General features: G+C 43.0%; 1 protein-coding gene across 5 annotated transcripts; it reads left to right on the top strand.

Moving 5' to 3' along the window:
* The first annotated feature begins 5,784 nt into the window (after nucleotides 1–5,784).
* On the top strand, nucleotides 5,785–14,629 carry DYNLT5 (dynein light chain Tctex-type family member 5). 5 transcript variants are annotated; one of them, XM_043521334.1, is made up of 5 exons: nucleotides 5,785–5,845; nucleotides 6,362–6,485; nucleotides 8,396–8,481; nucleotides 12,729–12,853; nucleotides 14,225–14,629. In XM_043521334.1, exons 2-5 carry the CDS (start codon nucleotides 6,373–6,375, stop codon nucleotides 14,426–14,428), a joined length of 528 nt encoding a protein of 175 aa, XP_043377269.1. In that variant the 5' UTR covers nucleotides 5,785–5,845; nucleotides 6,362–6,372; the 3' UTR covers nucleotides 14,429–14,629. The 5 variants fall into 5 exon arrangements, with proteins under 5 accessions (XP_043377269.1, XP_043377268.1, XP_037763793.1 ...); XM_043521333.1 differs by lacking the exon at nucleotides 5,785–5,845 and adding an exon at nucleotides 5,852–5,983; XM_037907865.2 differs by lacking the exon at nucleotides 5,785–5,845 and adding an exon at nucleotides 5,852–5,989.
* The last annotated feature ends 328 nt before the right edge of the window (nucleotides 14,630–14,957 follow it).

Raw genomic sequence — 14,957 nt, 5'->3', positions numbered from 1 at the left:
AAAAATACAGCACTTACTCTTTTTGAGTACAAAATGAATTTTCTTCTCAGAATTCACAAGCAACTCAACTAGCTTTAGGAATTAAAATGATTTAAAAATGAGTCCTTCATGAAATTTATCACCCAGCATCAGACCAGTTTTTCCCATACTGCTCTCAGTAACAGAATAACACACTCTTCATTCAATCTTTCCATGTAGTTCAAACTCATTGGAAACTTGTACATAGGCTACATTTGAATAATTTGTTTAGAGTTATTGGTCATTTTTTCCCACTCTTCATAACTGAAAGTTTTTCCTTCATCAGGGGTTCCTACTCTACTCCTGAAGTGTCCTGCAGCACTTGTAAGGGTAGAGTGATAGTCTGTGTGGTGTTGGCATATAGGGGTATCACTGAGGGCAGAATTAAGGTTGCAATGTGGGGGTGGTATGTATCTTAACTTTTTATGTCATGGTTTTCAGATATTTAAGTATGTGTTATCTTAACTCTTTGTTTCCCAATTTTCAGAAGCTTAAGTTTAGCCATTCCCCACATTCTGGAAGAGTACAAGGCAGCATTGGGCAACCTTAACTCTGTGTTAATGATGTTTCTGGGCCATTAATTTCCTTGTTTTTGTTTTTTAAATATTTTCTCAGCATTCTTCTCTTCCACAGGCCAACTCTGCCCCTAAACTCCCTCAGGCTCCTTGGGAATGATTACTCCAGCTAGAGAATGCACTTGGCTGGAGTAGTCTCCTCACTGCCTTCCAACTTTTTCCTGCACTGCTCTGACCTCCCCTTTATCATAGGAACAGCAGCAGTGGAGGAAAAGGGAGACCTAGATCCCGCTCCATCAGCTTAGTGGAGCACTCATGGAGATGAACTGTTAGGGATGAGGGGTATTTGTAGGAAAAGGTGGGAGGGAAGGGCAGGAGGGCTTAGATGGCTCCACTTCCTCTCCCCCAGCCAGTATGTCACTGCAGAGGAAGATGCCCAACTTTCCCTCTGCTGTCACCGCTTCTGAGTTTCCACAGCATAAAAAGGCCCTTTGATGATGATCTGAAAAAATGACATTTTTGAAAACCCAGGTCGTCATTAAAGATCTAGTCATCAAACAGGGTTGCTGAAATTCCTTATATTATTGAGGGGCATTATCTAAGGGTGTGCTGCCCTCTCAGAACTCAGCATCTGTGCCAGCACACAGCACGGAGGGGCAAAAGTTGACAAAGGGGCAGCAGTACCCCCCATATCCTTCCAAACTCCCTTTACTGTTCCAATGGCCCCTGTACTTCCTTCACTGCTAATTCCTCTGCCATGCCCATTGCTTTTGACCACTCCACATCCACTGCTACTGAGAGCCCATTCACCCCAATACCAGTCACCTACCCGGTCCCCCCTCCTCCTTGCCTGGTAAAGTTGGTGGTGCTGTGAGGAGTTCATGTATCAGCTAGACCAGGGGTGGGCAAACTTTTTGGATCAAGGGCCACATTGGGGTTGCGAAACTGTATGGAGGGCCAGGTAGGGAAGGCTATGCCCCCCGAAACAGGTTGGCCCCTGCCCCATCCGCCCCCTGACTGCCCTCCTCAGGACTCCCAACCCATCCAACTCCCCCTTCTCCCCTGACCACCCCCTCCTGGGACCCCCTAATCACCCCCCTGGGACCTCACCCCCTATCTAACCCCCCCGGCCCCTGACTGCCCCTACCTCTATCCACACCCTCACCCCCTGACAGGCCCCCCGGGACTCCCACGCCTATTAAACTGCCCCCTGCTCCCCGTCCCCTGACCGCCCCCCGGGACCTCCTGCCCCTTATCATGCCGCTCAGAGCAGCAGGACTGGCTTATTGGAAAGCCTGTGAGGTGGGCGGGCGCAAGCCATGCTACCCACTTGGGAGGGGGAACAGCAGGGGAGCTAGCCTTCCCGGCCGGGAGCTCAAGGCCAGATAGGATGGTCCTGCGGGCCGGATGTGGCCCGCGGGCTGTAGTTTGCCTACCTCTGAGCTAAACGCAGGACAGTTTGGCTAGTATGTGGAGAAGAGGCTATGCACTTCACTTTCAGCACAGGAAGCTCAGAGTTATGAAGGAGACCATTAATTTCAGAGAGAGATTCTCAGCTGAATCAGAAAAATGCAACTAGAAGCACTAAAGCTTTTGTAATGCAACGACTCTTTAAATACTTCTAAACTGGTCCTTGTTACTGTTCAATATTTGATCTCGGGACAATCCATGCTATAAATTTCACACTTAAAAATTATATTGAGCTAGCTGCATCTATACTAGGGGTTAGGTCAAACCAACTACAGAGCTCAAGGTGTGGAATTTTTCACAGCCCTTGGCAATGTAGTTAGGTCAATCTAATTTTTAAGTGTAGACAGTTGATAGGGTTTTTCCCCCCTATCTCTGCACCAAAAAAGTTATTAGAATCTGAAAATGTTATGGGAGCATCTTATTTTAGGGGTGATTGAACAAATGACCCTAACTCTTCAGCACACACCCCTCTTTAGGAATACTACTTTTCAGGAGCAGTTTGATTATTAAAATCAACTCCTTAGTGGGAGACTATATCTGAGGAACCCCTTAATCAACAGATCCCCCACCAACTTTTGTACCACTACCACCACCCCCATGACAATTTTTTTATGGTGTTTGCCATTTCCTTCAGACCCCTTTTCACAGAAACTACAGTGCTCTGAGGGAAGAAACTGATGTTTGACCCTTTTGTTTTGTGTATAGAATGAATTCTGGAAACTGAAATTTGTTTTATTTTCCATGATAAACTTAAGTTACTGCTTTGACTGAAGACAGTATGCTAGCTCAGTATTAGTCAATGTTGCTGGCTCCTATAGTCTTCCATCTTCCTTCTATTTAATGGTTTCAGAGTAGCAGCTGTGTTAGTTTGTATTCGCAAAAAGAAAAGGAGTACTTGTGGCACCTTAGAGACTAACAAATGTATTTGAGCATAAGCTTTCATGAGCTACAGCATGCATCCAATGAAGTGAGCTGTAGATCACGAAAGCTTATGCTCAAATAAATCTGTTAGTCTCTAAGGTGCCACAAGTACTCCTTTTCTTCTATTTAATGTTATTTTCTTTGACAGTACTTCTAAAGTAAAATTGTTGTACGCATGTCATGCCTGACCAACCTGATTGCCTTCTATGATGAGATAACTGGCTCTGTGGATATGGGGAAAGTGGTGGACGTGATATATCTTGACTTCAGCAAAGCTTTTGATACGGTCTCCACAGTATTCTTGCCAGCTAGTTAAAAAAGTATGGATTAGATGAATGGCCTATAAGGTGAATAGAAAGCTGGCTAGATTGTCAGGCTCAACAGGTAGTGATCAACAGCTCGATGTCTAGTTGGCAGCTGGTATCAAGCGGAGTGCCCCAGGGGTCGGTCCTGGGGCCGGTTTTGTTCAACATCTTTATTAATGATCTGGATGATGGGATGGATTGCACCCTCAGCAAGTTCACAGATGACACTAAGCTGGGGGGAGAGAGAGATACACTAGTGGGTAGGGATAGGGTCCAGAGTGACCTAGACAAATTGGAGGATTGGGCCAAAAGAAATCTGATGAGGTTCAACAAGAACAAGTGCAGAGTCCTACACTTAGGCCGGAAGAATCCCATGCACCGTTACAGGCTGGGGACTGACTGGCTAAGCAGCAGTCCTGCAAAAAAGGACCTGGGGATTACAGTGGATGAGAAGCTGGATATGAGTCAGCAGTGTGCCTTTGTTGCCAGGGAGGCTAACGGCATATTGGGCTGCATTACTAGGAGCATTGCCAGCAGATCGAGGGAAGTGATTATTCCCCTCTATTCAGCACTGGTGAGGCCACACCTGGAGTATTGTGTCCAGTTTTGGTCCCCCCACTACAGAAAGGATGTGGACAAATTGGAGAGAGTCCAACAGAGGGCAACAAAAATGATTGGGGGCTGGGGCATATGACTTATGAGGAGAGGCTGAGGGAACTGGGCTTGTTTAGTCTGCAGAAGAGAAGAGTGAGGAGGGATTTGATAGCAGCCTTCAACTACCTGAAGGGTGGTTCCAAAGAGGATGGAGCTCGGCTGTTCTCAGTGGTGGCAGATGACAGAACAAGGAGTAATGGTCTCAAGTTGCAGTGGGGGAGGTCTAGGTTGGATATTAGGAAACACTATTTCACTAGGAGGGTGGTGAAGCACTGGAATGGGTTACCTCAGGAGGTGGTGGAATCTCCATCCTTAAAAACCATTAAGGCTTGGCCTGACAAAGCCCTGGCTGGGATGATTTAGTTGGGGATTGGTCCTGCTTTGAGCAGGAGGTTGGACTAGATGACCTCCTGCGGACTTTTCCAACCCTAATATTCTATTATTCTATGTGGATTTTAGAGCACTTTGAAGTATCATCTCTTAAACCAGAAAAAGCTTTGCTCTCTCAGGGCAAAACTTGTAAAAGGTGCCCTGGGGGAATAGCACGCAGACAGCAAATAATGTTAATTCATAAATCAGTTAACTGTTACTTGTAAAAATTAACTTTGTGCTCAAAGAGCATGTTTGCTGTAGTTTGGGGGGAGGATGTGCTTTATTTTTCATATATAGCAAAGAATTTGTATCTTTGCTACCTTCAACATGCAGGGCTGTAACATACACATTTACATGTGTGGTGTATGGAGGTGGGAAGTATGAGATTGTAATTAAAGTTATGTGTAAAGAAGATGGTGCTACAGTAGGGCCAGTCTTCAAGGCAGCTCTACCTTCACCTCACCCAAACTGCGAGCTAAGGCCTGGTCTAGGCTACACAGGGCAACCTAAGGTAGCTTACATGGACCTAATTATACCAATATACACACTACAGCCTTGCTCCTGAAGATTTAAGTGCCCTACTACACCAACAATAACTCCACCTGAGGCTTGCAGGAGTAATCAGTTATTTTTTGTCAAGATATAGTCAAGGTCTAGACTCCAGAGTAGATAAAGAAACAACGATAAGTAAATAAAAAGATTTGGGGGTCCATTCAAAGATATCTGGCGGTCTGGCTTTGGCCTGTGGTCTGCCTATTGACTACCCCTGCGGCATAGGGCTTATGTGGGTGTAGTTAGGATGACCCAGTGTCTCTGTAGATACTCCATTCCTTACATCAGCTGTTGGCTGTCTTGTCAATTTCACAGCTCCAGCAGAGCCCTGAAAGTGATAAGAAAGCCAGGCTCAGGGCTCCCCCAGGCCAAGCCACTCCAGGCCAGGCTGCCACCCCAGCTCACAGCTTGGGCTGCCGGCCCATCTGGGCTCACTGCTGGGAGCCCTACTGCCCGCAGGGGCCCTGGCTGGCCTCTCGGCTCCCCGCTGGGAGCCTGGCTGCTGACTGGACTCTGGGTGGGAATCTTCCTGCTGGAGCCCCAGGCTGGGATGTGAAGGCGCGAATCCCAGGGGGCAGCTGGGGTCCCTGGGGAGCTGGGGCGAGCCGAGAGTCCTGGCGGTTCCTTGCAGCAGGAGAAGGCCGGGAGGGAGCCCGCCAGCCACAGAGCACGGCGGCCCCTGCCAGGGCTCCACGGGCGCCCTTCCGCGCCCGACAGACCCTCTCGCCGAGGGCGTCGCCGTGTCCAGGGCCCGGACGAGCGCAGCCCGGGCTGGAGCCCTGTGCCTGCTACGCCGCGCCGCTGCCTGCGGAGAGAAACTGGGGAGCGTGAGGGGAGACGGCGCGGACCTCCCCAGGCCGGACCCGCCCGAGAGGGGGGGAGGCGGGGGGCCGGGCCGCAGGGTGGGGGGGAGGGGTGTCACTCCAGAAGCCCCGCCCCCTCCCCCAGCTGCCATCCAATCAGAAGCAGAAGGGGGCGAGCCGAGCCGGCCCGGAGAGAACCCGGCTCGCGCACGCTGCCCCCGCCCCGCTGGCCGCGGTGAGCCCCTCTCCGCGCCGTCTGGGCCGGGCCCAGGGTGGGAGCCGCCCCCGGCAGGGGGGGGGGGGCGTGTTTGGCCGTAACCTTGGAAACCAGCCGCCGCCGCAGCTTCTTTGGCAAGGGGCGCTGCGGCTGCGGGTGGGGGTGAGTGCGGGGCTGGGTCGGGGGCGGTTCGCGGAGGGGAGCTGGGGGTGTGGCCGGGTTAGCTGGCGTGGGGTGCGCCGCTGGGTGGGAAGCAGGGCAGTGGGCCTGGGCTGACATCTTATCTGCAAACTCAAAAGAGAGGTGTCATTTCGTAGTCAATGATGCCCCAGTTCAGTTGACTCTGGTAGGGTACATGGAACAAACTTTAGGCCAAGGGTTACTAGTTCACTATGGTATTGTAAAATCTCCTTTGGACCGATCAGTTTTCGATAGCGCACAGACCTCCGTATACTTGACTTGCTAAAATATGTATACTGTTACTACGGCCACCTGTATGTTTCAGGGTCTCCATCATTCTGTATAAATTCTCAGATTTAATAGGCATGTCAGACATAGCTAAGGATAAGGCAGCGCGCCTGTTAAAGAAAAGAGGCAGCGTATCCTCTCTAAGCAGCCATGAAGTCAGAGCAAAAGAAATCCTTGGAAAAAACAAAGAGTAAGTAATTTTTCTAATTTGGATTATAAAATAATGTAAGGAAAATGTTGCCTTGAGAAATAAAAAGGGTAATGGATGAGGGGATGCTTTGAATCTAACTCCTGTTTCTGAAGCACTATGAGAAAGCTTCTTTGCATGGTAATTACAAAGGAAAAATGTTCTGTCATTCAAGCATCACTGTAAGAGTGCTTTTTCTCCTCATGATTACTTCACTAAATCTGAGGAACCCATAAATGTTCGGGACCCCTTTAGTCTAAACCAACAGTCATAAGCAACAAATTTAATGTTGGTTGATGTAATTGTTTTGGAGATTACTTGAAGAACTAGTTCTTGGTCATGGTAAAGGTCCATCCTTAGCCCCAAGTCTCATCTTGAGAGGCCCAACAAGCTGCTTAATGCTCTGGCTCCAATCCAGCAAAACACTTTAAGGATATGAGTAGTCCCACTGAAGTCAGTAGGATTACTCACATTCTAAAGTTAAGCAAGTGCTTAAATGTTTGGATCAGGGCCTGTATGCTGAGATCAAGCCCATGGAGAGCACCCATTTAAAAATGTTCATTGTAACTGGGTGACTTCCTTGTTTTTGCCTGGGTGAGGGAGGAACTTCTTAGAGGCTTAAATTCTTTTTTTTTAAGATATTCATATTTATAGCTCCCTCTTAAAAACCTTTCCCTCTACCACCTTTAAAGGGAAGGGGAAAAGTTCATATTTGGGATATCACTCTTCTAATTAATCCTTTGGATGTGCATTCTGAGCACAGCTTCTGTTTTCAAAACTAATGTGCATTTAAGAAAAAAACAATTTGAATTTGCTATCTGTGACGGGTTGAGTAAAGCAAAACAATCGCTTTTTAAACATTAATTTGGTTTTACTATAGCAAACACAGTAATGAAGCCCAGAATTTAGAATGGATTTAGAATTTAGAATGCAGTGTTTCTCCAGTCACTTTCATAAATGCATCTGATGGCTGCTAGATTACATCTGATGGCATCTGTCGGAGATTGAACCAGGAACCTCCAGAGCGAAAATCATGAACTCAAGGGTGGAGGCTATAACAACTCATATCCCCCATGGATTGGCACAGAGGGGAAACAATAACACATTTGCCGGTGGGTTCCATTTGGAACCAGAAGGTAGATTTCATCGGACTCCTTGTGAAATATTCTAGAGTATTCCTTTTTTAGGGGACATCTCAGTCCACAGACTTGTTTGGCAGTAGTTTGGATACAAAGAAGAATGACAAACTGTTTACCAAAATTATATTTTGTAAAGCTGTAGTTTAAGGTGAATTTTGCCTGTTTCTTATATTGCACCAATTCTGTGGTATCAGAGTTCCTATCAGATTGATTTTTACTTATCTCCATCCCACTCCCCCACCATCCTACTTAAAATTGAGTAGTTGGCCACCGAGCTGCTTCTAAATTCTGGGCTTCATTACTGTATTTCTGTTATAGTAAAACCAAATTAAAGTTTAAAAGTTATCATTTTGCTTTACTCTGCTCAACCCCATGCAGCTAGAAAATTCAATTTTTTTTTCTTAAATGCACCTTACTTTCCAAAACAGAAGCTCTGTTTTGAATGCAGTTTGGCAAATTAACGCATTATGTTCTTTGAAAACAGTTAACCTTACAAGAAAGAGCAGATATTTTGCTTCCACTACTCTTTAGTGTTTAACTGAGTGTAATGATGTGTCCCACTGAGTGGCAGCATATTTCTTTAGCGCCTAATGTCCTGAGAAAAGGCATTCTTAACTGGTCCCATTTTGACATAAATAAGTCCAAAAATTATTTTAACATTTTCTGAGAGAAAAAGCTGTGTGTCTGTACCATCTAAAATTTTGCAATTTATTTTTATCAACATAGTTTTCAATATACACTAGTTTATACAGTCACTTTTTGAATTATTTTTAGCTCCATGAGTACAGTGTCTTATATGGATGAACCTGGCCATGATATTCCTCGTCTTGCCATTCAGTTGGAGAACACTTATCAGCTGGGTATGGAACACTTCCTCCTCCATCTCACACTAAAAAAAATAAGCTCAATACAGGTGATTGGGTGAAATTTAATAGTCTGTGATATATTTATTAAACTAATTGCTCTAATGATCCCTTCTGGTCTTAAACGCTATGAATCCAAAATGTAAACTGTATAACTCAGATATTGCCTAAATGGGGAAACAGTCAAAATGTAGTCAGTTTTGAAAAGAATTCAAACTTCTGTCATTTCTATTAATACATTTGCCCATGAGGCCTCTTTACCAGTTTTTGTGGTTTTACAACACCTCTCCCTGTTTTTAAAAAACAAAAACAAAAAAAACCCACCACATCACACCTTTCCTTGCTGTGTAAAAAACCTACAGGGGAAAAACACTGAAATAGACTAGATGCCAAATTGCAGTTAAATGCATCAAGTTATCAAATTAACAATTTAAAATTCAGAGAAAAATGTTTTTCTCTAAACTTTCAGTTATTATAATATTAGGTGCAATCTGTAACAATTGTAAGTTGAAAATTTTCAGGGAGAAGTGGGATTTTGAAGTTGATAGTTTCTCTTTAAGATAACTTTCTTTTATCAAGAGTGCTTCTCTTAATTTGTACACTGGGAGGCATAGTAATTTATCTGTTTAATTTATTTATATTGAGGTAATACTAAGGGCTCCAGAACAGGGCCACTCTGTGGTAGGTACTGTACAAACTCATAACAAAAAGACTGTCCCTGCCCAAAATTGTTATGGTCATAATGGCTCCCGATAAAATAGCTTTATCATAATAGAGTCTCAGCACGAGAGAATATTGGGGATCAACATTTGTCTTAGTTTAGAATCGAAAACCACATGATGTATATTTTGACTGAAAACAAAATTTAGTTGTCTAAAGTTTGGCGTGTGTAAGGTACTACTAATCCAGATAATAGCAAGAAAAGGAGTTTATCCTTTTTGGCCAAAGGTATAGGAGCAATCAGTTTACAGCATGGTAGATGGATAAAGCTTGTCCACTTCATGTCCTTAGAGCTGGGTGGAAAACAGTTTTCCCATCCCAGTAAGATATTTGAGATTTAAAAAAAAAAAAAATCCCATTTTGAATTGGGACAAAAAATTGCAACCTTGAAAACTTTCATGAATTGACAAACCAAAAAAGATTTCAGTTTGGGTCAAAATTTTGTTCTGATAATTTCAAATTGTTTGTTAAATTTCAACCCTTTTTCATTTTTAATCTTTTACTTCTTTTTTGATTCCCATCCATCAGCTCAACAGCAATGATGCGCTAAATGAAGTCTTTCCTCCACTTTCTATCTTGAACAAAGCTATGAAGCTGGTACATCTTTAAACATTTTTGTTCTGTCATTCTTCACTACATTTATCCAATGCATCCTCGGTCTTCCTCTTTCTAGTTCCATGCACGCTGGTATTTATTGCCATGTATGGTATCCTTTCTGAGTCCATTCTTGATATGTGTGCAAACCATCACAGTTGTCTTTTTTGAGTCTTCTGTACATGTGTTATATCATGCCCTAGCTGTTTTCTTCTCCATTTTTCATTTTCTGCAGTCTTGAAGCTCAATATTCCTCTCAGCCAGTTCATTTCTGCAGTGTAAAATCTTTTGTCCTTCAGATTTCCTCATATACCAGCATTCCAATCTGTATAGCAAGTGTCAGCATGACAGTTGTCTCATATACGTTGATTTTTGTTTTTATCAAAAAGTCTTTAGCCTTCCAGATCTTTCAGTTTTTCAAATGCAGTAGTGGCTAGTCCAGTTCTTGTTTTTATATCATCTTCACAATTCCCATTCTCTGATACTCTTTCCCATTCTACCTTGTCAGTTATTCTCTGTAAATCCTCCTTAGTCAATTCTGGGAGGTCCATGTCATCTGTGAATCTAAGACTCCTCCCTTTTCGTCTCTCAGTGCTACAGCCATTACTGCTTCCAGTACCAAGTAAAACAAATCTGGTGATAGCATGCACTCCTGTTCTTGTGCTGAACCATTCCATCAATTTCTTGTCTGCTCTCACTGCACTCACTGATTTTCTGTAGATGTTTTCTATCTGCTTGATCAATTTTGGGGGGCTGCTATACGTTGTCATAACTTGCCATAACCCTTTCTGCTAAATGAAAAGCCTCTTTAAGTCTATACAGTTGTAGTAACAGGTTCGGTTGTGTTCTGTGTATTTCTTTGATATTTGTTTTATCATAAATAACTGATCTGTTGCACTTCGATCTGGTCTAAATCCAGCCTGTTCCTCTGCAAGTGCCATTTCCTCCTCTTTCTCTTCTCTAACCTCTTGGTGAATGCTTTCCCTGGTGCTATTTTACTGTAACTAACTTAAATGTTTCAAAACGGGAAACTGCAAATTTTCATTTCTAACATTTGAAACAGAACATTTGATCAATTTTGAAACTTCTTGTTCGAGTCAAGAAACTTACTGAAACTGACCTTTTCCTGCAAACAGTTTCACTGAGGACTAATCAAATTTTTTCAGTGGGAAGATGGTTTGCTGAAAAATTCCTGATTAGCTGTACATGGCCCACTTGTAGATCTTGCAAATTATCTTCCTGTAAGGCAATCTTTTCTACTGAGACTTATGCATAAGAATGTACTTAGAACACTTTATAGGACCAAACAAGTGTACGTTTCTGCCACACAACTGCGTGATCCACAACCACATTTTCCCAAGGAGATGATAGAGTACGATTGAACTTCGAGGCAAATGAGGGATTCTGCTGCCTATAGTACTTCCAATACTTTGAAGGGTATTGCATCCCCATTCAATAGATTTCAGCGTGCAATAGGTATAACAACCTGTAGGTATTTTTTGTGTGCACCTTAGTTGGTTAACATCAAAAAACACTCAGATACTGTGGAAAAGAGGTTAAAAAAACCTTAGATCAAAATAAACCCAAAAAGGAATTGTGGGGAAGGGGTCACAAGGTTATTGTAGGGGTGGTTGCGGTACTCCTACCCTTACTTCTGTGCTGCTGCTGGCGGCAGCGCTGCCTTCAGAGCTGGACAGGAGCCCAGCTCTGAAGGTAGAACCATGCCAGCAGCAGCGTAGAAGTAAGGATGGCACAGTATGGTATTGCCACCTTTACTTCTGCACTGCTGCCTGTAGAGCTGGGCCCTTAATCAGCAGCCACCACTCTCCAACTGCCCAGCTCTGAAGGCGGAAGTGCAAAACTAAGGGTGGCATGGTATGGTATGGCCACCCCTTACTTCTGCACTGCTGCTGGCAGGACGCTGCCTTCAGAGGTGGGCGTCTGGCTAACAGGTGCCGCTCTCCAGCTGCCCACCTCTGAAGGCAGCGCAGAAGTAAGGGTGGCAATACCATGACCCTCCTAAAATAACCTTCTGACCCCCACCCCCCACAACTACCTTTTGGGTCAGGACCCCCAGTTTGAGAAATGCTGGTCTCCCCTGTGAAATCTGTATAGTATAGGGTAAAAGCACACACAAGACCAGATTTTATTGTGGGAGACCAAATAGCATGGTCCGTGATGCATTTTTCATGGCTATAAATTTGGTAGGGCCCTTGTCATAGCATTTGTTTCAAGTGATTGTTAGCAGATCACAACTAGCCATATATTTACTCTCCAATTAGAGAGATCCATTGATATCTTACATTGTCATTCTTGTTTTACATGTCAGTTTAATATTCTGGTAAAAATTCTGGAGGGGAATGAGAACAAACAAGGAATCTCATTAAAAATTCCCAAAGTGCTACAAACTTTAACTTGTTTATACTTAATTTCCTGGTAAATCTATTACAAACTTGTAGTTAAAGAGAAAAAATATGATTTTGAAGGTGCTGTATTTTCCAGTAATAAAAATCGCTCTTTCTCTGTTTAATTTGTGGGTGAATTAATGTTCTTGAAATGAAATATTGTAATAGCACTGGCTAGACCCAGAGATGCTGTGCAAAGTTAAACGAAGCACCTCAGTCTTGATCTTTAGCATCCCTCCTGTTTCAATTCTGGGTCTCTTTTAAATAGACTTAACCCCATACCAAATTGTGTGGTAGCTTTATATATGAGATCATAAAAATATTTTTAGTTTCCACCTGATCCAGGATTTGAATTCAGGTCTCCAGAGAGACACATAACTAGTGTACTAGTTCACTGTTCTAGTTAACCCCCTTTCTTTGGTCATTTTGATTAGTTGGGTTAAAAAAGCAGTTTACAATGTGTGTTCAGTTATTCTCAACATGGACTTATAAATTAAAGCACTATAAAATATCTACATATACCAGGTCCTGCAAAACGTTTTCCCGTGGTCACAGTAAATAATATTTTGAAGGATGTGCTGACTAATTATCTTCAAGAAGAAAAATATGAAGCAGAGCTATGCAGACAAATGACAAAGACCATCTCTGAGGTATAAAAAATAAATTATTAGTACAATTAGGCTTTTTAAGTAAACTATGGATCAGATTCACCCCCTTCTCAAATCCATGCATTGAGGGGTCTTTCATGCACAGTCTCCCCACTTTCTCTGGTAGACCTTTTTCTGTATGTCTGGGGGATGCACTGGGGAGGGGAACAGGACTTGTCAGGCTTGTGACAAGTGGGTGGTCCAGAGACTGCATATCATCCTTCTTCTGTTCCTCAAAATTTAGCCAGAAAATGGACCAGTCCCAGGCTGTTGTAACTTTTGTGCATAGCCCCCTGCATGGTCACAGGGGCTACTGTGGCCAATGGGGAGTGGTTCCATTTAACTTGTCCTCCCAAGGAACCATGTGAGTGGGCATTAGGTGTACCAGAGGCAATGTGGGAGAATTTTGCTAGCTCTCCTTCTGTGGATCCCCAACCAGATTTTGGGATAGGCAAATCCTGTACCCCGACAGGACAATGCCTCTGATTTTTTTCCTTTTAAAATCTCCTTTCCTTGGCTTTTCATTTTGGAAGAGACAATATTAGTAAGTAGAATATAGGGCTTAGGAAAATTTAAACGAGTGAACTAAAGGTTTGAAGTTAAAATCTATTAAATCCCTGTGTGGATGCTCTCATTTACAAGTTAAGTGGCCTCAGTTCATTGTAGCTTAATCCTCCAGAAACAACCAAAATAGCCCCTTCGTGATACTTCTGCATTTGTTGCAGATTCTGTTTGGTAACACATGTGCAAGTCTTCAGTGAGTTTGCTTAGGTGTACTAGAGTGGAACTTGGGTATCATCAACAGATTTGTTTGAGAGAGAATAGCATGTGCAACTTATTCTTTTAGCAAAGATGGATCTGTAAAGCTAACAGAAGTAAAAGGCAGTAAAAACTTGTGTGTTCGGGTATTTTTGTTTATTTGGTTTTATACATTTTAGTCAACATAACAACTGAATATACATATGGAGATGATCTAAGAGTGAAGGTGCCATCTTTTTCATAGACAGTTTTCATATTTGAACTGTGCTTTGCTCTCTCTAACTAATCAAGAAGATGCCACCACTTTTTAAAATGCAACTCCTGAAGTTAATCCTTTGGGGATATGGCATTTCCAAGAACTGATATCACTATCATCAGTGTTGAAAATACTGATTCATTGGTGCTGTACCTCAGTCTGACATATTCCACCCTCTAATGGTACTGGAATACTTACAGGATGATGTTGCAGGTCTGTGGTTAGGTGATTACCAACAAGATTCTTGAAAATGTTTAGTAATACTATACATAACATGTTTACTGTATCAATGCAGTGATTTTTTCCTGTGAACCTACTGTAGAAAGAATAATTTATCTGAACATGTTTCTCTGTTTTAGGTTATTAAGGCTCGGGTAAAAGACCTTATGATACCAAGGTACAAAATTATTGTGATTGTACATATTGGACAACTAAATGAACAGAGCATGCGAATTGGAAGCAGATGCGTTTGGGATCCTGCAAGTGATACATTTTCATCGTATGTTTTCAAAAATACCTCACTATTTGCTCTTGCAAATGTCTATGCTGTTTATTTTGAATAATGAAAAGCTCTAGTTTATTAGTGGAAGAAAAATATCTAACTTATCATGTTTATATTGTAGAAAAACTGTTAGAAGACAGGTTTCAGTGGTAGCCGTGTTAGTCTGTATCAGCAAAAAAAATGAGGCGTCCTTGTGGCACCTTAGAGACTAACAAATTTATTTGGGCATAAGCTTTCATGGGCTAGAACCCACTTCATCAGATGCATGAAGTAAAAGATACAGGAGCAGGTATAAATACATGAAAGGATGTGGGTTGCTTTACCAAGTGTTAGGTCAGTCTAACGAGATAAATCAATTAACAGCAGGATACCAAGGGAGGAGAAATAACTTTTGAAATGGTAAGAGAGTGGCCCATTACAGACAGATGACAAGAAGGTGTGAGTAACAGTACGGGAAAAATTAGTGTTGGGGAAATTAAGTTTAGGTTTTGTAATGACCCAGCCACTCCCAGTCTTTATTCAGGCCTAATCTGATGGTATCTAATTAATTCCAGTTCTGCAGCATCACATTGGAGTCTGTTCTAGAAGGT

This window comes from Chelonia mydas, chromosome 8 (assembly GCF_015237465.2).
Source record: "Chelonia mydas isolate rCheMyd1 chromosome 8, rCheMyd1.pri.v2, whole genome shotgun sequence".
NCBI classification, from domain to species: Eukaryota; Metazoa; Chordata; order Testudines; family Cheloniidae; genus Chelonia; species Chelonia mydas.
This window is presented reverse-complemented; position numbering and strand designations above follow the sequence as displayed.

What these genes read in the sequence shown, in the direction of transcription:
- DYNLT5 (XM_043521334.1), top strand. Translation starts at nt 6,373, where the DNA reads ATGTCAGACATAGCTAAGGATAAGGCAGCGCGCCTGTTAAAGAAAAGA. An exon ending in ATCCTTGGAAAAAACAAAGA is followed by an intron (nt 6,486 to 8,395) that starts GTAAGTAATTTT and finishes AATTATTTTTAG; the next exon opens with CTCCATGAGTACAGTGTCTT. An exon ending in GGAGAACACTTATCAGCTGG is followed by an intron (nt 8,482 to 12,728) that starts GTATGGAACACT and finishes TACATATACCAG; the next exon opens with GTCCTGCAAAACGTTTTCCC.